The 24,419-nt window shown below is 42.7% G+C and overlaps 1 protein-coding gene across 1 annotated transcript in view; it reads left to right on the top strand.

Annotated features, from left to right (window-relative positions):
- IQCA1 (IQ motif containing with AAA domain 1) overlaps positions 1-24,419 on the top strand; it is a 185,278-nt gene that overhangs the window by 115,627 nt on the left and 45,232 nt on the right. The window contains exons 12-13 of the mRNA XM_055586542.1: positions 14,546-14,604; positions 18,530-18,612. Of these exons, the coding sequence (XP_055442517.1) occupies positions 14,546-14,604; positions 18,530-18,612 (142 nt within the window). The remainder of the gene's footprint in view (positions 1-14,545; positions 14,605-18,529; positions 18,613-24,419) is intronic.

Genomic DNA, 24,419 nt, shown 5'->3' with positions numbered 1-24,419 from the left:
TCTTTAAGGTCCAACTCTCACATCCATACATGACAACTGGAAAAAAACGGAGCTCTGACTAGGAGGATCTTTCTCAGCAAAGTGATGTCTCTGCTTGTGAATACACTGTCTAGGTTGGTCATAACTTTCCTTCCAAGGAGCAAGCGTCTTTTAATCTCATGGCTGTAGTCACCATCTGCAGTGATTTTGGAACCCAAGAGTATAAAATCTGTCGCTGTTTCCATTGTTTCCCCATCCATTTGCCATGAAATGATGGGACCGGATAGCCATGATCTGTTTTTTGAACGTTGAGTTTTAAGCCAACTTTTTCACTCTTCTATTTCACCTTCATCAAGAGGCTCTTTAGTTCTTTTTCGCTTTCTGCCATAATGGTGGTGTCATCTGCGTATCTGAGGTTATTGATATTTCTCCCAGCAATCTTGATTCCAGCTTGTGCTTCATCCATCCCGGCATTTCACATGATGTACTCTACATAGAAGTTAAATAAGCAGGGTAACAATATACAGCCTTGACGTATTCCTTTCCCAATTTGGAATCAGTCCATTGTTCCATATCCGGTTCTAACCGTTGCTTCTTGACCTGCATACAGGTTTCTCAGGAGGTAGGTAAGGTGGCCTGGTATTCCCATCTGTTTAATAATTTTTCACAGTTTGTTGTGATCCACACAGTCAAAGGCTTTGGCTTCATCAATGAAGCATAAGTAGATGTTTTTCTGGAATCCTCTTGCTTTTTCTAGAAGGGTACCACACCCCAACTTCATAGAGACAGAAGCTCCTATGCCTAGGATCCTCCCAGACCTTGCCCTACACACCTCTTCCTCTGGTTGTTCTTCTGTGTCCTTTATCGTGTCCTTTGATGACTTGATAGGTGTGTTTCCATGAGTTCTGTGAGCCACTCTAACAAATTCATCAAACCCGAGGAGGGGGTCGTGGGAACCGTAGATTTATAGCTGGTTGATCAGAAGCACAGGTGACAGTCTAGACTTGTGATTGTCATTTGGAGTGGGGGGGGATGGTCTTGTGGGATGTCACCCTTCACCTGTGGGATGGGACTCTATATCTCCAGGTCGACAGTGACTTAGATTGTAGGAGCCCCAGCTGGTGTTGCAGAAGACTTCCTGATGGAGGAAACCCCCATACAACTGGCATCAGAAGTGCAGTGAACGTGGTTCCCTTGGGTCCGGAGCCAGCTGTGCCTCTGGGGCCAGGATACTCCAGGCAGAGGAGCTGGCGGGGGTGTGGGCTTTCCCAAGTTCCCACGGTGCATCAGCCCTCCCTGGGACTCACACACTCCCTGAGTTTGTCACACTCTCAACTGCCTTAGTGATTAGTTTGCCAACCCAGGGGGATGTGTGGTGACTCTATCCTGAAGGCTTTTGTGTTGATTTTACACTTTACAGTTTTACGGCTTACCTCTGACTCCAGATTAACACCTGAGTGTCCTTCATGCACTTCTTCTGAGCCTCCATCATTGTGGCCCAGCGCATGCTTAGTCGCTCAGTCATTTCCACTCTTTATGACACTATGGACTGTAGCCCACCAGGCTCCTCTGTCCTCAAGATTCTCCAGGCAGAAATACTGGAGTGGGTATCCATTTCCTTCTCCAGGGGATCCTCCTGATCCAGGGATTGAACCCAGGTCTCCTGCCTTGCAAGATTCTTTACCATCTGAACCGCCAGGGAAGCCCATAGCCTGATGAGGGTTCTCTATATGTAATTCCCATAAATAGGTGAGGGCACCTATTTATGCCACTGGTTGACCCTGTTAATGAATTTCCTATCTTCAAAAAGTGATGCTCTAATGACTGAATGTGGAAATCAAGCCAAGCAAAAGGGAAAATGAAGACAGGAGGTGGCTGCAGCCCTCCAGCTGCAACTCGGCTTCCTCTCCTTAACCAACAGCTGGTCATCGGTCTGGTGCTGCTGCCCCTCCCACTCCTTGAAGCCTGGTGTCTGCCCTCCACCATGGCCTAGCTCATGAAGTGTCCCAGGATGGGGTTGCTGTGAATTTCCCTCTTGGAATTAAACTGGTTGAACACACAATAGATGTGCTCAGGGTACCCCCAACAGATTGATGGTAATTGTGTAAATGTAGAGTTTTGAGTTCTCAAAACTCCAATCCAAGAGACCTTGGGAAACATAAATATGATTTCGTTTCGTGAGCTGAGACTTAATTAGCTATATTAAATCCCCTCCTTAAGAAGACCATTAGAAGAAGGGGAAGGGACAAACTTGAACATTGGAAAGGAGAAAAAGGACTCAGAGGGATACAGTTTGGCTGTGTTATTCCAGCTTTATCCAGAGAAAGTGACTTGATCAGAGATTATACAGCCACCTGAGCACCCCTCTTGAAATACAGATATGACCTTAGCACTCCATACTGAAACCCTTCAGTGACACCCTAGTTCCCACAAGGATAAAGCTGACAATCTTCTGCCGGGCTTACAAAGCCATGCTTGACCTGGGAAGGGTTCCGTCTTCAGGCTCATCACCCACCTCTCCCTCCCTGGCTGCACTCCAGCACCCTGAGCTTCCTCTTTGTCCGTCAAACACACTGTGCTCCCTCCCACCACAGGCTGCTCTCAAGAACTGTACTTGCTCCCACAGCCTCGGTCCTGAGTGTAGTTAAACCCCTACTCAACCCTGGGGTCAGTCCAAGTCCTTTTTCCTCAAGAAAACCTTCTGGGGCCTCTGAGTAATTCTGGTTGCTCTGCAGGCACTGGACACTGTGCTGCAGTGGCTTCCTGGTGCTTTGTCAAGTTTCCATGTTATATTTACTGACAAGATCTTTTTCTTCGTATCTGCCTTCCCATATCTACTGAAGTGCAGAGACTGTGTGACTGTCTTTGCTGCTCACTACTGTAAACTTTTCTGGCACATAGCAAGTCCTCAGCGCATATTTTTGAGTGAGTTAATTTATCAAATCCAGATCCTATGCAGATTGACCCCTCTCAGCTAGATCAGTGCCTTAAGATGCCACAGTCATGGCATTGGTGAAAATTCAGAGCATCCAGGCACCTTCTTTGCTATTCCATACTCAACAAGCAACCTCCCAGTGAGTTACTGTGGTTTCATGTTTATTTTGTAACAAGAGAGAAAACTATAGCCTATTTCAGCAATGATACTTCACAGTACAGTTTAATCTACTTAGCTTACAGTTTTGTCCACCTTCTCTTGGGATTTGGAGATCTAAAAGCTGATATTGAGGGACAGATCATCTTTACTAATTGTTCCTTTCAGTAGTATTTATTGAGCACTGTATGCCAAGTGCAGTTCAAGGCATTTGAGGTACACAAGATAACGAGACAGACAGAGTCTGTACTGGCAGAAACAAGTTTCCAGATACACAGGACTGTCAGTCAACCCTGGATGGGCTGTGGCCCCCATTATGACATCACTGCCATAGCAAGAGCATCCATGGAAGGTGCTCTCTGGGGAAACGGCCCACTGTGGTCTGGCCATGGTTTCCTCATCCTGTTCTGGAGTAACCTGGAGCACATGTGGCCCCCAGCTTTGGCCATGGCCAGTGTGGGCAGATAGAAATTTAGAATCGTCTTTTTAAAGAAACAAATGAACATTCTTCAACTGGGAAGTATGGTATCCAAAAGAAAGAAGTCTTCTACCTGGTTTAACAACAGTGTGGACATAGTAAATGCAGGTTGACCTCAAAGACAAATCAGTAGGAAATACAAACTGAAGTACAGAAAAAATAATAATATAAAGAACAGATAAGAAGGGAGATTTGAGGCATAATCAAATGTTGTAACATATGTGCAATTAGAATTTGCCCCAAAACAGGAGGATGGAACAGAAGCAATAAATGAAAAAGTAATGTTTGTTAAATTTTCCAGTTCAGACGAAATACATAAAGCCACGAATTCAAGAGCTTCACTGAGGTTCAAGAAGAATGAGGTCCAGACACATCAGTCAAAATGCTGAAAGTCAAAAGGAAAGTCTTACTAGATTTTTTTTTTAAAGCACATTTCCTTCAGTGTCATGAAAAATAAGAAAGACTACGGAGTCTCTCCATAGAAACTATGAAAGCCGGAAGGAACAAAGTGGCATTCTGAAGGACTGGGGAAAAAATAACCACCAATCTAGAATTCATACCCAATGAAAATATCCTTCAAAACTGAAAATAGAGATATTTCCAGACAAACAAAATCTGAGAGGACTTGTCAGCCACGGACCCACAATGTGAAAACACTAAAGGGATGTTATTCTTCAGGCTGAAGGAGAGTTAGCTCAGGTGGGAGAACAGAGAGCAGAGAGGTAAAGGGAATTCTCAGCTCTGAGAAACGGGAACATGGGGCAAATGTAAAAGGCTGAGGACTCCTAGAATAACCTGGCTTTTAAAGCAAGCAGAGCAAGAGCCATGTGTGTCTGTACCATATATACAAATAACATACAGAAGAAAGGGCACACAGCAGTAAATGGGCGTGTGGCTTGATTGCATTTCTCAGGGAACCATGAAGGGCTAATCTAAGGTAAATTATAATAAGCTGATGATCTGTTTTGTAATTTTTTTAAATGATACTAAAATGTATAGCAAAAGAGGAATAGCAAAGATGAGTAGAGAAATAAAAATTAATTGAAAAGGATACAAGAAGGAAAAATAGGAACAAAAAGAAAAGTAAATTAATAAATAATAAAAAGAAAGGAAATACAAATATGATAGAATTAAACTCAACAAAATCCATAATTACATGAAATGAAAACAGACCGAATGTTCTAATTAAAAGACAATAATTTCCATACTGGAAAAAACCAAACTCTGCTATTTATAAGAAGCACAGCTCAGTTCAGTTTAGTTCAGTTGCTTAGTTGTGTCCGACTCTTCGTGACCCCATGGACTGCAGCATGCCTGGCTTCCCTGTCCATCACCAGCTCCTGGAGCTTGCTCAAACACACGTCCATCAATTCAGTGATGCCATCCAACCATCTCATCCTCTGTCATCCCCTTCTCTTCTTGCCTTCAATCTTTCCCAGCACCAGGAACTTTTCTAATGAGTTGGCTCTTCGCATTAAGAGACTAAAGTATTGGAGTTTCAGCTTCAGCATCAGTCCTTCCAATGAATATTCAGGATTGATTTCCTTCAGGATTGACTGGTTTGATCTCCTTGCAGTCCAAGGGACTCCCAAGAGTCTTCTCCATCACCACAGTTCAGAAGCATTTTGCCTTTTCATACTGTTCATGGGGTTTGCAAAAAGATATAAATAAAGTGTACTCACATTTTAAACATTTAATTTTGATTGGGGTATAACCGCTTAACAATGTTGTGGTAGTTTCAGGTGAACAGCAGAGGGACTCAGTCATACACATACATGTAACCATTCTCCCCCCAAGCCCCCTTCCCATCCAGACTGACATATAACATTGAGTAGAGTTCCATGGAGAAGCATACTTTAAACGTAAAGAATAGGTATGTTGAAAATAAAAGAACAGTCAACCATAAACCATCAAAGCACTAACCAAAAGGTAGCTAGTGTAATTCAATATCAGACAAAGCAGACTTTAGGTAATAACCACCCTACACCATTCAAACAATGGAAACAGCGAGAGACTTTATTTTCTTGGGCTCTAAAATCACTGCAGATGGTGACTGCAGTCATGAAATTAAAAGATGCTCCTTGGAAGAAAAGTTATGACAAACCTAGACAGCATATTAAAAAGCAGAGACATTACTTTACCAACAAAGGTCCATCTAGTCAAGGCTATGGTTTTTCCAGTAACTATGTATGGATGTGAGAATTAGACCATAAAGAAGGCTGAGCACCAAAGAATTGATGCTTTTGAACTGTGGTGTCAGAGAAGACACTTGAGAGTCCCTTGGACTGCAAGGAGATCCAACCAGTCAATCCCGAAGGAAATCAATCCTGAATATTTATTGGAAGGCATGATGCTGAAGCTGAAACTCCAATACTTTGGCCACCTGATGCGAAGAACTGACTCATTGGAAAAGACCCTGATGCTGGGAAAGATAGAAGGTGGGAGGAGAAGAGGGTGGCTGAGGATGAAATGCTTGGATGGCATCACTGACTCCATGGACATGAGTTTGAGCAAGCTGTGGGAGATGGTGAAGGACAGGGAAGCCGGGCATGCTGCAGCCCATGGGGTCATAAAGAGTTGGACACAACTAAGCAACTGAACGACAACAACACGCCATTCAAACACCTCAAATAAACAGGATCCCTGCTCCAGTACACAGCAGCAAAGCTGCATGCAGAGCCTACCCCGTGGAGACACAGGAGGCAGCCCAGCATCCTCTCTGGAGTGGTGTGAGAGAAGACCGGAAAGTCGCCACCCCTCCCCCCCTGCTGGGACGGATCTGAGGAAGCCAAGAGGACAGTCAGGATTCTCACCAGTTCCCAGCGGTGACAAGGCCACCTTCACCTCAGTGTCATCGGAAGACCACCCAGGGGGAGCCAGAGGTCTCGCCCCCTCACCCAGAAATAGAAGGAACTTCCCCTCACAGTGGAGTGAGGAATCCATCCTTCTACCTTCCTGACAGTAACCATACAGCATGTACACACAACTCCCCTGACGAGTGGGGTCAGAGTTTAACCAGATTTAAATTCAGAGGCGCATAGCATAATGGGCTTCCCTGGTGGCTCAGTTGGTAAAGGATCTGCCTGCAATGCCGGAGACCTGGGTTCAATCCCTGGGTTGGGAGGATCCCCTGGAGAAGGGAAAGGCTACCCACTCCAGTTTCCTGGCCTGGAGAAGTCCATGGACTAAGTCCATGGGGTCTCAGAGAGTTGGACACAACTGAGTGACTTTCACTTCACTTCACAGCATAATACAAAAATGTTTAGGTTTCATTGAAAGTCACTCATCAAACAAGAACCTGGAAGATTGCAAACTGAAGGAACATAGATAGTAGATCCCAAGTCTGAAATGTCAGAGATGTCAGAATTATCTGACAAACATTTTAAGGTTGTCATGATTAAAATCTCTCAATGAGTAATTATGAAGCTACTATACACAAATTAAAAAAATATAAAGCCTCAACAAAATAGTATATGATACAAAGAAGAAGCAAATAGATATTTTAGAACTGAAAAGTACAGTATCCAAATTATTGGTTGAGCTCAGCAGCAGAATAGAGGTGACAGTGGAAATAATCACTGAATTCGAAGATAGGACAATAGAAATTATCCAGTAAGAACAACAGAGAAAATCAACTGAAAAAAAAAAAAAAAAAAAAGCTAAACAGAGAATCAGGGACTGTGGGACTGTTAAAAAAACATCTTATATTTATGTCATCAGAATCTCAGAAGAGAAGGAGGATGAAACTGAAAAAGCATTTTGAGAAATAATGATTGAAATCTTCCCAAATTTGATAAAGAGATATAAACCTGCAGATTTAAGAAGCTGAGTGAACCCCAAACAAAATAAATCCAAAGAAATCTGACCTGAGATACATCATAATTAATCTTCTGAATACTGAAGACAAAGAAAAAGTCTAGAAAGCATCCAGGGAGAAAAAAAAAAGTGACCCTTTACCTATGGGGAAAAAACACCTTAAATGACTGTGGATTGCTCACAAAAGATTGAGACTAGAAGAAAGGATACAATACTATTTCAAGCACTGAAAGAATTTATATGCCACCAGAATTTATACCCAGCAAAAATATTCTTCAACAGTGAAGAGGAGGAAATCAAGATGAAGGAAAACTAAGATTTTTTTCACCAGTAGAATCACCCTCAGAGAATTTCTAAAGGAACTTCTTTAAATGGAAAGGAAAACCTGGAGTACCAGAAGGCAAGAAAGAACTTGTAAGAAAAAACATAGGTAAAAGAATAGGCTTTTCTACCCTTTCTAAATTATGTTATTTGATTGAGGTAAAAATTATAATACTGTTTGACATGGTTCTCAATGTATACAGAGGAAATATTTGAAAATGTTAAGAAATTATGGGGGTATGAGCTAAAGGATACAAAGGGAATTACGGTTTTTCTACTTCACTCAAAATATGACATGAATAGACTGTGATAGCTATACATATATAATGTAACACCCAGAGCAACTACCAGAAAACTATCCAAAGAGATACACTTAAAGAACACCATCAAAGTGAAATTCTAAAAAAAAAATGAAGTCACTCACAGGATGACAGGAAAAACCAAATAAAATAAAGAAACAAAAAATATAACAAAAAAAAATAAAATGGTAGACTGAAGTAAACAGTCTAAATACAATAATTAAAAACAGAGATTAGCAAAGTGTATTTAAAAATATGACCCAACTATATCTTCAGGAGCCTCATTTGATACATTATGATATAAGCAGGTATAAGTAAAAGGATGGGAAAATATACCATGCAAACAATCAAAAGAAAGCTATTATAATATCACATAAAGGAGATTTCAGAGCTGAGAAAATTGTCAAAAACAGGGAAGAACCTTATATGTGGTAAAAGAGCCAATCCACAAAACACATAGTAATCCTAAATGTTCATACACCAAACAGCAGAACCACAAAACATAGGAAGCAAAATCCAATAGAACAAAAGGAAAACAAAAATCTACAGTTACAATTGGAGACTCAACACATCATTCTCAAGAACTGATAAAATACTAGGCAGAAAATCATCAGCAAGGATATTGAAGAACTCAACAATACCAGCAACAAACAGAATCTAGTTGACATTTATAGAACACTCTACTCAACTTCCCTGGTGGCTCCGATAGTAAAGAATCTGCCTGGAATGCAGAAGACCTGAGTTTGGTCCCTGGGTTGGGAAGATCTCCTGGAGAAGGAAATGGCAATCCACTCCAGTATTCTTACCTGGAGAATTCTGTGGACAGAGGAGCCTGGCAGGCTACACAAAGAGTCGGACACTATTGAGTGACTAACACCACCCAACAAAGAGAATGCATATTCAAGTGGCCACAGAACATATTCCAAGGTGGACCATATTTTGTGCCATGGAACATATCTCAATAGATTGAAAAGAGTTGAAATTATGAAGAGTGTCTTCCCCTACCACAATGGACTCAAACTAGAAATCAGGAACAGGAAAGTAACAAGAAAATGTCCAGGCACAGGGAAACTAAACAGCACACTTCTAATTCATAGGACAAAGGAAAACAAGAAAATAAAAACATGTAACAAAAGTGTAAGATATAAGAATACCTGGGATACAAGCAAAGCAGCCCTGAGAGGGAAATTTATAGCCTTAAACACATACACAGGGGCTTCCCTGATGGGCCAGTAGACAAAGAATCCCTGGCAACTGAGCAAGTCGGTCACCCTAGGCCCTCAGCACCTTTGCCATCAATGGGCCCCTTCCTGGATGAAAAAAATACTAAAAAGATTACATGACTGGATTGCTATAAAGACAAGTGTATACCAATAGGAGCTTCACAGTGGTAAAGAATCCACCTACCAATGCCAGAGACACAGGGACATGCGTTTGATCCCTGGGTCAGGAAGATCTCCTGGAGAAGGAAATAGCAACCCATGCCAGTATTCTTGCCTGGAGAATCCCATGGATAGAGGAGCCTGGCAGGTTACAGTCCATGGCGTCACAAAGAGTCAGGCATGACTGAGCGACTAAGTACAAACAGATACACTAGAAAAAAAGAGGGAAAAGCTCAAATTCATCAGCCAAATTCCTACCTTCAGAACCTAGAAAAAGAGGAGGAAAATAAAAGTAAGCAGAAAGAAGAAAATAAAGACCAGGAATCAGTGAAATTGAAAACAGAAAAACAGTATAGAAAGTAAATAAAACAGAGCTGAGTTTTTGAAAATTATCAGTAATTGACAAACCTCTAGTAAGACTAACAAAGAAAAAACAAGTCACAAATTACCAACATCAGGAATGAAGCAAGGTTTGCCACCACTGACTGCAGACATAAAAAGAATAATTTAATAAAGGATACTGTAAAAACAACTCCACACACACAATTTGACAACTTAACACAGGATGGACCCACTTTCCCTAAAAAATACAAACTGCCACAACTCATTTGATAGGAAATAGATAAATTGACTAGCTCTACAACCATACAGAAGTTGAATTGTAATTAAAACAATTCCCCATGTAGAATCTCTGGGGCCAGATGATTTACTGGAGAATTCTACCAAATGTTCAAAGATAGATTAACTCCAATTCTACACAGTCATGTCCAGAAAACAGAAGAAGAAGGAACACTTCCCAACTCATTTCATAACAAGCTAGTATTACCCTTAAATGAAAACCAGACTAAGACAGTACCAAAAAAAGAAAGCTGTAAGCCTGTATCCCTTGTGAATATGGATGCAAAATTCCTTAGCAAAATATTATCAAATAGAATGAAACAATAAAGAGAATTATAAACCATGACCAAATGGAGTTTATTCCAAGAATGCAAGCCTCGTTCAATATTTGAAAATCAGTAATGGAATCAACTATATTAATGGGCTAAAGAAGAAAAAAAAAATCACATGATCATATCAGTTAATACAGAAAAAGCATTTGACACAATTTAATACTCACTCATAATAAGTTCCTCAGAGAAACTGGGATAGAGAACTTCCATAAAAAACACCGGCAGCTAACTTTTTACTTTACAGGGAAAGACTAAATGTTTTTCCCCTAAGACTGGGAACAAGGCCAGTGTGTCCACTCAGTACACTTTCATGAACATAGTGCTAGACATTAGCCAGCGCAGTAGGACAAGAGGAGGAAATAAAGAAACAGTCCTTATTTGTAGATGACATGAATGGCTATTTAGAAAATCCCAAGGACTCTAAAAACTCCTAGGAATAAAAAAGTGCATTCAGCAAGGTTTTAGGATACAAGGGGAACATATAAAAATCAGTCATATTTCTATCTACTAGCAATGAACAGGTAGACACCAGGATTAAAAATATATCACTTAACATCACTCAAAAATGAAATACCGAGGTGTAAAGCTAACAAAACATGTATAGGACTTGTATGCTAAAAGAACACCATGCTGATGAAAGAAATCAAAGACCTAAATAGACAGACATACTATGCACATGGATTGGAAGACCAAATGTTGTAAAGATGTCAGTTCTTTCCACATCAGTATACTAGATTAATCCAATTCTTATTGAAATCCCAGAAAGATAGTTATAAACATAGATAAGATTATCTTAAAATGTATATGGAGACAGTGAATCTAGAATAGCTAAGATGATTTTGAAAAAAGAGCAATAAAATAAAAAGAATCCATGCATGTGATTTCGAGGCTTATTATACAGCCATAATAATCAAGACTGTTTGCTGTTGGTAGAGGGTTAAACCACAAATCAGTGAAACAGGACGGTTGAGGTATAGGCTTGCACAAATAAACCTGACTGATTTTTGACAAAGATGCAAATGTAATTCAAGCAGAAAGGATAACCTTTTCAATAAATGGTGCTGGAGCAGGTGGACATCCACAGATTTAAAAAAGGAGGAAAACAACCTTAAGTCTTACATATTGTACAAAAATTAACTCAAAATGAATCATGGACGTAGATGTAAAATGTAAAACTATAACTTTTAAAAATAAATAGGGGGATATACACAATGGAATATTACTCAGCCATAAAAAGGAAAACATTTGAGTCAGTTCTAAAGAAGTAAGTCAGAAAGAGAAAGATAAATGTCGTATTCTAACGCATATATACGGAATCTAGAAAAATGGTACCGAAGAATTTTTCTGCAGGGCAGCAATGGAGGAAACAGACATAGAGAACAGACTTACGGACATGGGGAGAGGGGAGGAGAGGGTGAGATGTATGGAGAGAGTTACATTACCGTATGTAAAATAGATAGCCAACGGGAATTTTCTGTATGACTCAGAAAACTCAAACAGGGACTCTGTATCAACCTAGAGGGGTGGGATGGGGAAGGAGATGGGAGGGAGCTTCATAAGGGAGGGGATGTAGGTATACCTATGGCTGATTCATGTTGAAGTTTGACAGAAAACCACAAAATTCTGTAAAGCAATTATCCTTCAATTAATAAATAAATAAAAATTTTAAAAATTGATGGAAAAAATACATACGGGAAAATCTTTTGGATCTAAGGTTAGCAAAGCCTTCTTAGAATTAGCACTGAAAGCACAAATCCATTAAAGGAAAATTAGGATTTCATCAAAATTAAACATGTTTGTGAAAGAGCCTGTTAGGAGGGTGAAAAGAGAAGCCACAGATTGGGAGAAAGTATTCACAGACCATGTATCTAATGAAGATCTAGTGTGTAGAACATAAAAAGAACACTCAAAACTCAACACTTAAAAAAGAAAACAACCCGATTATGATATGGACAGAAGACAGGAGCTGACATTTCACCAAAGTGGACATACAGAGGGGAAATGAGCACAGAAAGGATGCCTGTCATGAGCCATTTGAAAAAAGCAGATTAAAACCACAAAGAAATCACTCCACACCCACGAGAATGGCTGAAATAAAAGCATTGGCAACATCAGTTGCTTAAGAGGACAGGGACAAACCATTATCACTTTTATATGATTGGTGGGAGGGTAAAATGGTGTGATCAGCTCATGAAATTTGGCATTTCTTAAAAAACCTAACATGCCACCGTGTGTGTGTGTGTGTGTGTTCAGTAGGTAAGTTGTATCCAGCTCTTTGCAACCCCATGGACTGTAGCCCGCCTCTGCCCACGGAATTTTCCAGGCAAGAATACTCGAGTGGGTAGCCATTTCCGTCTCCAGAGATCTTCCAGACCCAGGGATCCAATCTGCACAGGAGGACTCCTGTGTCTCCCGTGTTGGCTGGTGGATTCTTTACCACCTGGGAAGCCCACAGCAACTGCCATACAACCCAGCAATTGCACTCAGGAGCATTTACCTCAGATAAATGAAGGCTCACACGCGTGTGCACGCACACACACACACACATACACACATTTGTTGTACCATGATCAGTTCGTAATAGACCCAAACTAGAAACAATTGAAAGTAGAGTGAACTATTCGTGCATACAATAACCTGGAAACATTTCCTGAGAATTATGATGAGTGAAAAGCAAGAAAGTAACATACTCTAGGGTTCTGCTGATAGAATGTTCCTGAAAGGACAAAAGTTGTAGAAACAGAGAAGGGATTAGAGGTTTCTAGTAAAGCCGGGGAGCAACTTGAAGGACGCTTATGGTGATCGGAAACATTCTTGACTGTGTCCGCATCAGATCAATATCTTGGTTGTGACCTTGAGAGAAAGTGCTGCAAGGTATTACCATTGAGAGAAACACTCTAAAGGTTACATCTCTCTGTATCTGTTCTTGGAACTGCATGTGAATCTAACATCATCTCAAAATAAAAAATTTCAACTTTTAACATGCATGAATGCTGTAATCGTAATGCTGACTGGAGGAAGCCAGACGCTAAAGAGTCTATATTGTAAGACTCCATGTCCAAGAACAGGTGATGTGAGTCCACAGAGAAGTCAGAGGAATGGTTACCTACAGACTGGAAAACCACGTATGTGGTCCTATGTAAAAATTAAATGTGAAAAGTTTATCAACCAGATGTGGTTACATAAATTATGATGTAATAAAAAATAATAAAGAATGGATGAATGGGAAATGGACGTGGAAGAGTGGAAGAGGACAGAGTGCATATATACCCTACTGTGTATAAAATACATAACTAATGAGAACCCACTGTAGGGCACAAGGAGTAAAAAGAAGGACCCGTATGGAAAATAAATCACCAGTCCAAGTTCGATGCATCCAACAGGGCACTCAAAGCCCGTGCCCTGGGACAACCCAGAGGGAGGGGATGGGGAGGGAGGTGGGAGGGGGTCCAGGATGGGGCACCTGGACACCCGTGGCTGATTCATGTCGGCCGGTTGATTCAGTCGCTGCGTCGTGTCCGACTCTTTGCGACCCTGTGGACTGCACGTGCCATCTCGATGTATGGCAAAAACCACCACAACATTGTAAAGCAATTAGCTGCCAATTAAAATTAATTAATTAATTTTTAATAAAAATAAGGACCCAAAGGGAATCCTGTATAACAGGGAACACGAGTCACCCAAGGAGCATGAGATGCGGCAAAGAAAGATATGGGTCAGGCTGGGGAACTTGAACTTCATCCTGTGGGCATTGGGGAGGTATTTGAGACCGAAGAGTTCAGCGATAAGCTCTGCTCCAAGGGACCACGTCCCAGCACTGCCCGGCAGCCGTCACAAGGAGCTGAATGCAGAGCCCTTGGGATACCAGAGGCCGCCTGGCATTTCCAGCTCCAGGTTTGGGTCTGGATGCTAACCGAGAGGCAATCAGAACCGAGGACAAACACAGCTGATGGTGCACGGGGCGCTCTCATCCTTTGTCGTCAGCATCCCAGGACCCAGAAGAAGACCCAGGACGCCGGGGCCTGTTGGGAGCTCAGGGTCCGTGCGGGTGTCAGGGTGGCCGCCTTCCCCTGTGCGCGTGAAGTCTCGCTGCTCCAGATCCAGGTGCCATGATTGACTATACCATTCCCCACCCCTCAAACCAGCCTCCTCAGCTCATTTCTAGAGCTCATTTTTCTTTGTTTTTACTAAATGGTTGGATTTTTTTTTCTTCTTCCATTTTTTTCCAGAAAAATAAAAAGAAGAAAGGCAGAAAAGGGAAGAAGGATAAAGATCTGACTGTGGACAGGTGAGGGGTGCACCCTGGGGGCGGGCAACCCAGAGGAGAGTCCGGGACGTGGCTGGGTCCTCTAGGCCTGGCCTGAGAGAGGCACCGCCCCACCCGGCTCTGTACCCGCCACACCCCTCATCCTGGCAGAGCTGGTGGGCGAAGGCCCCGGACCACCCTGCAGTCCTGCACCCAGGCCGGCATCCTCAACTGGGGACGTGCAGACTCAGCCCGTCACTTCTGAGGCCGTATGACATTTTAAGCTTTAAAATTCTTGGGATTCTGAAGAAGTTTATTAAGAAATAGCATCCTGCTATAGCTTCTGAGGGAATTCTGAGACTTGAGGGCAGACACAGTTCTTATTCCCTGCCCGTCCCTGGGTCTGGCCACTGGGGCCCTTTATAAGTGCTCCTCGAAGCCAAGGATGAGGACTCGTCACAAAGGGATGGTTCCATCTCCTTCAGCTTCGTTGGCTACACTTTTATATTAATGGGTAATTGTAAAAGCTCCCTTTAAGCTGAAATGGCCTTCAGTGCTTTAGCATTAGGAATAGTTGGGGCACAGGTTTTCAAACATTTTCAAGGAGTTTAATTAAAATCCCCTCCAAGGGAATGGCAGGAAATCATTTTGAATGCATACACCTTTCTTTCCCGTGGGTTTGTTAACAGGTGACAGGTGTTGCTCCCTGTTAGGTGTGTCCCTAGTTCCTCTTTGGACTTCCCAGGTGGCGCTCGTGGTAAAGAACCCGCCTGCCAATGCAGGAGACACAGGAGATGCAGGTTCGATCCCTGGGTTGGGAAGATTCCCTGGAGGAGGAAATGGCAGCCCACTCCAGTATGCTTGCCTGGAGAACCCAGTGGACAGAGGAGCCTGGTAGGTTACAGTCCATGGGGTTGCCGAGTCTGATGCAACTGAAGCAACTTAGCATGCAGGCATGCTTGTTCCTCTCTGGGTGCAGTGACACAGTCCCTAACTCTACTTGAGAGAGGACCCATGAGAGAGGAAGCCAGCCTGGGATCGTCCACGTGGAAAGTGGGAACCAGAGCACCCCGGAGCTCACGCACGCCCTGGGCCCCCAGAAGGAAGCCTCTGCAGTGTCGCCCAGCCTGGGTGTGGCCTTGGCTCTGGGGAGAGACGGCTTCCTTAGGATATGCCTGGAAGGAGGAGCTGCTGAGTTTCTATTGTTTGGGGAAAGGTTCAAGGTCAGGAGCGGTGGCTGACCGCTGCCCAGTCAGCATTCTGAGACACAGGCCCCCCAGTTCCGGGGGACGCACCGCCTACTGGTGACCAATACTGATGCCTCCTGGGGACACAGGGACATCATGGTCCCTGACCTGGAGGAGGGTCCAGCCCCTGCCTACACGCGGAGCCCCCTCTGTCTTTAGTGACTCTCTTGTGTCCTTCCATCAGTCTTTCTGAGAAAATCCTGCTAAGTGTCTTATTGCATAACCACCCAGAGCTCACCTCGAATCGGCCAGTACAAGCTGACTACTAAGTTAACATTATCCACTCACATTTAAAGAACCGCACGACTGGGTACAGCTCTGCCTTAACCACACAGGGCACACGCGTGCAGCTCGTGGACCCTGTCTGTTAGACGATGAATGTGCTCTTGGCATATGTTTCTTTACAGTTGAACTGTCATAAATGGGCCACAAGCAATTCTCTAGTGAAATGAAGACCATTTTATGATCTTTAAAAGTATTTTGTTCACTTTTATGCCCAAAAGTACAGAAATACCTAGTCATCTCATTCCTGGAAGACTTTTTATTTTATTTTTGAAAGCTTAATGACTTTAAGACTTAATGAATGTTACTCATTAAGTAGGATTCAGTTAGTGGGCTAGTTCTCCACCAAGACACTGTAAGACAGCTTCTGTTTCTCTCACCGACTTAGCATAAACCTTAAATCAGCACTTGTACCACAGTTGATAAGATACATAGTTTTAGACTTTTTTTATTCCATAGCAAGAGTTGATTTCACTGGAAAGATCCAAATATAGGTTTGTGTTCCAGGCTTCTTAAGATATTAAGTTTTAATTATTTTAGTGAATCTTCTTCAATTTTATGTTAATATTTTAGACATATGTTTGTATTAAACAAATATTCGAGTTCAAACACTGCAACTTGTACTTCCTTGATACAGGTGAGATACATCATCCCAAATTCCATGTACAATGACAACTTGCTTACTTCTCAGTGGAGAGCACACTATTTTAAATATATTTGATAGAATAAAGTTTCAGTCAACCAAAGGCTAGAGTCATTGAATTAACATCTATCCCAATAGTATTTGGATTGAATCTCAGGGATGTACTTGAGTATTTTGTTTTTAATTTTAAACATTTTATTTTATATTGGAGTACCAATGTTGTGGTAGTTTCGGGTGAAGAATGAAGGGCCTTAGCCATACATATACAGTATGTCCATTCTCCCCAAACTGCTCTCCCATCCCGGCTGGCACATAACATTGAGTTCCTTGTGCTCTACAGTAAGTCCTAGCTGGTTATCCATTTTGAATTGAGTCTTTTTTCAGTCACACTAACTTGAATCATAGAATAAAGAACATTTTAAACATATCTACAGTTCTTCATTCTAATGCAAGACTAGGCTGAACCAAATCATAAGGCTCCTAGAAATGAAATGGGAAAAGATGAGACATCTCAGAGGACTATCAGTTCAGTTCAGTTCAGTTAAGTCGCTCAGTTGTGTCCGACTCTTTGCAACCCCATGAATCACAGCACGCCAGGCCTCCCTGTCCATCACCAACTCCTGGAGTTCACTCAAACTCACATCCATCAAGTCGGTGATGCCATCCAGCCATCTCATCCTCTGTTGTCCCCTTCTCCTCCTGCCCCCAATCCCTCCCAGCATCAGAGTCTTTTCCAATGAGTCAACTCTTCCCATGAGGTGGCCAAAGTACTGGAGCTTCAGCTTTAGCATCATTCCTTCCAAAGAAATCCCAGGGCTGATCTCCTTTAGAATGGACTGGTTGGATCTCCTTGCAGTCCAAGGGACTCTCAAGAATCTTCTCCAACACCACAGTTCAAAAGCATCAATTCTTCGGCGCTCAGCTTTCTTCACAGTCCAACTCTCACATCCATACATGACCACTGGAAAAACTATAGCCTTGCCTAGACGGACCTTTGTTGGCAAAGTAATGTCTCCACTTTTGAATATGCTATCTGGACAGTATTTGAATGTGATTTATCAGAATTCCAGCAACCCAAGCCCCACTTAATTTCATTGGGAGTTTCATTCATTAAGTGGAATACTATCTTCATTTTTTCCCCCAATTAGTATAAATTGCCCATGTGCTGGCTACATGCCCACGCACCGCCCCCCCTACCCCGCTTAGAGAAGTGATTTTGTCATCTGTAAACAGCAGAGAAGAGCTTAACATGCTCCTAAAGAATTACTACACTCACAGCTTTTGACATTTCGTCTTTCACATTAAAATGATTTCTGTTATAAGCCTTTGTTCCTTATAGATATTTCTTTTAAACTATTATGCTGTGGAGTTAAAAGGAAACATCAATTTCATGAAGGATTAATGATCTACTACAGCTTGCAGATGCTAACTGAATATATAATTATGGGCCCGTTACATTACTATTATTGGGTAATTTCTGACTCATATTTGTACCATTATGAAGGCTGAAGAAAGGGCAGACTTCAAGAGTTATAGCTGCTCTCAGATTCCCAAAGATATAATTCTTATTAATAGGAAATATCAGATATACCCATGGATGAGTGAAAGTATTGTTTTTAAAAAGCCTAATTCATCCCCAAATTGTAAAAAGGGTTCAAACATCAATTTATTTGTGTACATATGAATGTACTTTGAATTAGACCTGGTTAAAGTTTGCTACATTTGTGAGGATTAACATAAACACTGCAGATTTGATGTGTTTGCTCACGGAATCAATGGTCTTCTTTTTCCCCAGGACCATTGAGTCTCTGTATAAGGAACTCGTGGAAGAAGGCTTACTGATCCAGGCACTGAAAGTCAACCTCTCAGATTACATTGGTAACGTACACCAACAAAGATGCGTGTGTGTGTCACATACGTATGTCACCCCTTGGGGTTTAAGGACCCAACGGAGGGAAGTACGTTTCATCTGTGTTTTATCCCAAATCTGGCCCCTGGTGGCTTATAGTAAATGTTTGTTGGATTGAATTGGTTTGAGCTCTTCCTGCGCTGGGATCTAGTAGGGTTGACTGTCTCCCTTAATGTAGGAGAAGCAGATTTCCAAACCTACTATCCAGGCTCCCTAGGGCATTCTTTCTGGCTGAAGCTGAATTGAGGAAATGAAGAATTGTTCATGCTCTCATGATTATCAAAATGCCCTAGAGGCAGCACCCGGTATTTCCAACACAGAGTCCTTTTAGGAGGAATTCCTTCCAGAATTCTATCTAGGGGCCACCATGGGAGTAATAGGGAGGAACGCGCTCAGCCACTCAGTCGTGTCTGACTCTTTGCAACCCCATGGACTGTAACTCACCAGCCTCCTCTGCCCGTGGAATTTTCCAGGCAAGAATACTGGAGTGGGTTGCCATTTCCTACTCCAGGGGATCTTCCCAACCCAGGGATCGAATCCACATCTCTTGCATCTCCTGAATTGGCAGGCAAGTTCTTTACCACTGAGCCACCTGGGAAGCCCCAGTTGGGAGGAATGAGGAGGGGACATTTACTATCACCGTCTTCAGCTGATGTCTCTCTCTTAATGTTTAAAAAAACAGGCCCAAGGACCTGAAAACGTATTTAAAGGTTAAAATCCTTCCCACCTCCTTCCACCCTAATATAAACCTCATGTTCACTTTTGTGCATCTATAATCAGCGAGGACATCCTCCCCCAGAAACACAAAAAGATAATCACACTCAAAAAATTTTATATCATACCCAATATCTAGTCAATAATCAGTTTTTCCCGATAGTCCTAACTAGTCCTTTGTAACTGTCTTTCTCAATCCAGAATACCGTCCGTGATCATGGAGGTGATGGTCGTGTATCATTTTAGCCCTTTTCATTCCTTTGCATGTGTGCATGATAAGTTGCTCTCCATCATGTCCGACTCTTTGCAGCCCTATGGACTGCAGCCCACCAGGTTCCTCTGTTCATGGGATTTTCCAGGCAAGAATACTGAAGAGGGTTGCCCTTTCCTTCTCCAGGGGATCTTCCTGACTCAGGGGTCAAACCCACATCTCCTGCATTGGCAGGCAGACTCTTTAGAGCCACCAGGAAACCCGTCATTCCTTTGTCTGCAGCATTTTCCAGGCTTTTTCAGTCCTTCCCAATGTTGACAGTTTTAAAGTGTCTGAGCTGTTTTACAGACTGTCTTTCAGCTGGTTTGGTTTGATGGATTCCTCCTGACTTGATTCATGTTGAATGCTTTTTACAGGAAAAAAAAAAAATTGGCAATATTGTGTCCTCCTCAGCCTTTCATGCTGAAGGCATATGATGAAGCTTTGTCCCATCACTGGTGATGTGAAGTTTCATCCCTGATGAAGCTTCCCCAAATCCCTCCATTGTAAAGCATCATTTTCCCCTTTATTATCAATGATAATCTACAGGGGATCCTGGGGGCTCTGGAGATTCTGCTCCCAACCATATTAAAGGTTTTAGCATCCACTGATGATCTTTGCCTGCATTGATGGGTGCTCTGGTGGTCGTAAAGTGGGTATGTTCTAGTTCTGTCTCCTCTTCTTTATTTATTAGGTACCATTCTTCTGGAAAAATTTCCCTCCCACCTTCCTTTTAAAATTTTTATGGTATCAGTGTGGACACATGGACTCTTTCTTCTTTTTTTTAATTGTATTGTAACCCATATCCATGTGATTCATTCCAGTGTTTACAATGACCCAGTTTCAGCCTGTGAGAGCAAAAAGGCTAACATTTCCCTTGGATCAAAAAATGATACTTTAATCCCTTTGAAACAGAGACACATTTCCTTCTTGGGCACTTGGAAGAACCTTCATTTTTCCTAATGTTATAAGATTTTAACAGGCTGTGTATTGAAATATGTATTGGATTTCTATTTATTTCTTGTTTCTTCTTCAAATACTGTAGGGTTTTTTCCTGGATTGCGTTGATTATGTTCTGTTAATTCTGTTTATATGAAAAAATACCACTGTTAGCAGAAGTCTATCTCCTTACTTACAGTTGAGGTCTCAGTTCTGTCTGCTTTCTCCCTTCACATCATGTCTTTTATTGCTTCACTGAATTCCTGGTATTAGTACAGAGCCTGGCAGATGGTAGAGTCTTAAAGAATTGTTGTTGTTCAGCTGCTAAGTCATGTCTGACTCTTTGCGACCCCATGGACTGCAGCACTCCTGGCCTCCCTGGCCTCCACTATTTCCCAGAGCTTGCTCAAACTCATGTCCACTGAGTCAGTGATGCCATCCAACCATCTCATCCTCTGCTGCCCCCTTCTCCTCCTGCCCTCAATCTTTCCCAGCATCAGAGTCATTTCCACAGAGTCAGCTCTTCACATCAGGTGGCCAAATTATTGGAGTTTCGGCTCCAGCATAAATCGTTCCAATGAATAATCAGGGTTGATTTCCTTTAGGATTGACTGGTTTGATCTGCTTGCAGACTAAGGGCCTCTCAGGAGTCTTCTCCAGATCCACAATCCAAAAGCATCAGTTCTTCAGTGCTTGAAGAATTAATGGACATATTTCTCACCTTCTTACTGGTTTCCTACCCATCTTGGACTTTCTCAGTGATCTCTTTTGTGAGTTTCCAGATAGCATCTTAAAGTTGCCTGAGGTCAAAGCAAATAGAAATCGGCCTCTGAAGCATGACCTCAAATGAACATGACCCAGTCCAGCAAAACAGTCAAGCAGCCTGCAGCTTGGCTCCCTTTTGCCTTTACCATGTTTTTCTCATTTCTCCCAGTTAAGGTCTTATCTTGAAAAGGTGGCAGTGGATCCTCCCAGATCCCCACATAAAAACTAGACAAAGCAACTAGATGGCAAAAGTCCATGGACAGCATTTACACCAAAACAAAATGAACTAAGTTTCCCCTCAAAGCCCAAAGTACAAGCCATTGGGGATAAAAAATGAGAAGAACCCCAAAGCAGCCAGCAAGCACTCCCTGGAGAGCAGAGCGCGACCACGGTAGTAACTGCAGGTGGGACCGGGAGGAGTTTGCCCACCACACCGGCAGAGGCATGACAACGGACAGCCTCAGAAAGTCTGAGCAGCTGCGAACAGTCCAACCGCTAGATGCTCTTGAAGTTGACCCTTCGAAGACAGGGCCTTATACTGCAAGGAAGCTCTTGGAAGTAGAACTGAACTGGAACCACTGAATAGGAACAATAGAGATGAAGAAGAGAAAAGATCCAGAATAAATTGGGGGAGGGGAACAGAGCCAGGACATCACAAGAAGCAAGCCACCATACTAATAACAGATACGAAAACTACAGAAGACAGGGCTCTCTGGGATTTAAAAAGCTACCCTGACCCCAACTATCTTCTCAGCATACAGGAGTATTAGCTCATATATTTAAGCAATGAAAAGCAAGGTCAAAGCCCATGCAAAGCTTCTATTTAAAAAAAGGAAGAATAAGGAGCAAAGTAACATCACAGAAAGAGATACTCATAGAGCAGACATACTTGGAACCTACTCTTTCAAACCAAGCAAATAAACATTAAGGAAATTATAGAAGGGATTTATAGAAGATATATAAGAATACACAAAATGGAATTAGAAAAATGCTGAAATGAGTCGGAAAAAATGAAGTATTTTAAGGGGAAAAATCGTTTTAGGAGAAAACTAAATTACAGTGAATACAAGAATGAATAAAGTCAACAAACAAAGCTTTAAGAGAAATGAAATGTGAAAGACAGAAATTTTTAAAATAAAACTAGAAATGAAAAGTGAGATTAAAAGATTTACAAAGAAAGCAACAAATACTAAAGGTAGGCAAAGAAAATCCACATCCCTGAAGAGGAAAACCAAAGCAAAGGAAGAGGGCACACACTGAGAAGTTTTATTCATGAAAAATTTATTCATGAAAAATTCATGAAAAAGTGCAAACCGCATAATGGATGATTATACTTTGTATGTGGGACCATCACCTCCAATGGACCAACAGCAAGACGTATTCTAATAAAAGTGCCAGACGTAGGGAAGGAGAAAAACCTCTGGGCATCACCCCTCTCCTTTTCTGGCTCAAACCTGGACAAGCAGGGCAAGTGGTCTGTGCCTCGCCAATTCCCCATCCAGGCTGGAGTTGTTTGGGGGGCTTAGCATGTAACCCACTCCAGTGTTCTTGCCTGGAGAATCCCAGGGACGGGGGAGCCTGGTGGGCTGCCATTATGGGGTCGCACAGAGTCAGCCATGACTGAAGCGACTTCGCAGCAGCATGTGTAATTCCACTCTCTTCTCAACACCATGCAAATCCCAGAACCCACTAGGGTCATAGCAGCTAGGACTGAAAGAGACTCAGCAGAGAGGACATTCAAGTTCACCATGTCTGGCCCCCCAAGGCTCAGCTCCCAACCCTCCCCCCTGCCACCGCCTGGTTCCTTGCTGTGCCCCTCCACATCTGCCCAGCTCTGAGCACTGGCCCTGTGCCCAAAAGCCAGCTCCCACCGCAAGCTCAGGTATGCCAGAGAGAATGTGTTTCCTTACCCTTTATATCACTGTCATTTAGCATCACAGCTGCTAAGCTACCGAAGTTATTCAAATTCAGTTCTTCTTACAGTGTCAGACTTTATTTTCTTGGTCTCCAAAATCACCACAAATGGTGAATGCAGCCATGAGATTAAAAGACGCTTGCTCCTTGGAAGAAAAGTTATGACCAACCTAGACAGTATATTTAAAAGGAGAGACTATTTTGCCAACAAAGGTCCGTCTAGTCAAGGCTATGGTTTTTCCAGTAGTCATGTATGGATGTGAAAGTTGGATTCTAAAGAAAGCTGAGCACCGAAGAATTGATGCTTTTAAACTGGGGTGTTGGAGAAGACTCTTGAGAATCCCTTGGACTGCAAGGAGATCCAACCAGTCCATTCTAAAGGAGATCAGTCCTGGGTGTTCTTTGGAAGGAATGATGCTAAAGCTGAAACTCCAATACTTTGACCACCTGATGTGAAGAACTGACTCCTTGGAAAAGACCCTGATGCTGGGAAAGATTGAGGGCGGGAGGAGAAGGGGGTGACAGAGGATGAGATGGTTGAATGGCATCACTGACTCAATGGACATGGGTTTGAGTAAACTCCAGGAGTTGGTGATGGACAGGGAGGCCTGGCGTGCTGCAGTCCATGGGTGGCAAAGAGAAGGACACGACTGAGCGACTGAACTGAACTGAACTGAACTATGAGCCCCATCACTACCCCAGCTATCAAGGCCTCCAATTCCCAGGGAGCATCCAAAGGCTGGGGAGATATTCTGGTGCCCTCCAAGACCCCATGGCTCCCATGGGGGCCACTCCTGCCTGCCCAGGACCCTCTGTCATCCAGGGCTCTCTCTCCTCTCCTCGTCCTCCAGGACACAGGGCTGATGCCCACCGACAGAGACCCACTTACCAGCTCCCCGCTCGGGCTGGGAATGTCTCCCCCCTCCCGCCCTCTGAAGCTGCTGCTCTCTGCGATGCTGGTCCTTTCTGTGCCTCAGTTTCCATGACTATGAGGATAACAACAGCAAGTGCCTCCCTCAGTTCCTGTGAGAGTTTAATGAGTGAGGAGATGGGGTATCCAAGGCCATGCTGGCACAGAGCTGGCTGTCTCTCTGTGTCGCTGGGGTCTCACCCAGCCTTCCGCGGGCTCAGGGTTTGTCAACAAGAGGACTTTTTGTTCAATATTTATTTATCTATTTGGCTGTACCAGGCCTT

This window comes from Bubalus kerabau, chromosome 6 (assembly GCF_029407905.1).
Source record: "Bubalus kerabau isolate K-KA32 ecotype Philippines breed swamp buffalo chromosome 6, PCC_UOA_SB_1v2, whole genome shotgun sequence".
NCBI lineage: Eukaryota > Metazoa > Chordata > Mammalia > Artiodactyla > Bovidae > Bubalus > Bubalus kerabau.
The sequence above is the reverse complement of the archived record's forward strand: the minus strand, read 5'-3'. Positions and strand labels throughout refer to the sequence as shown.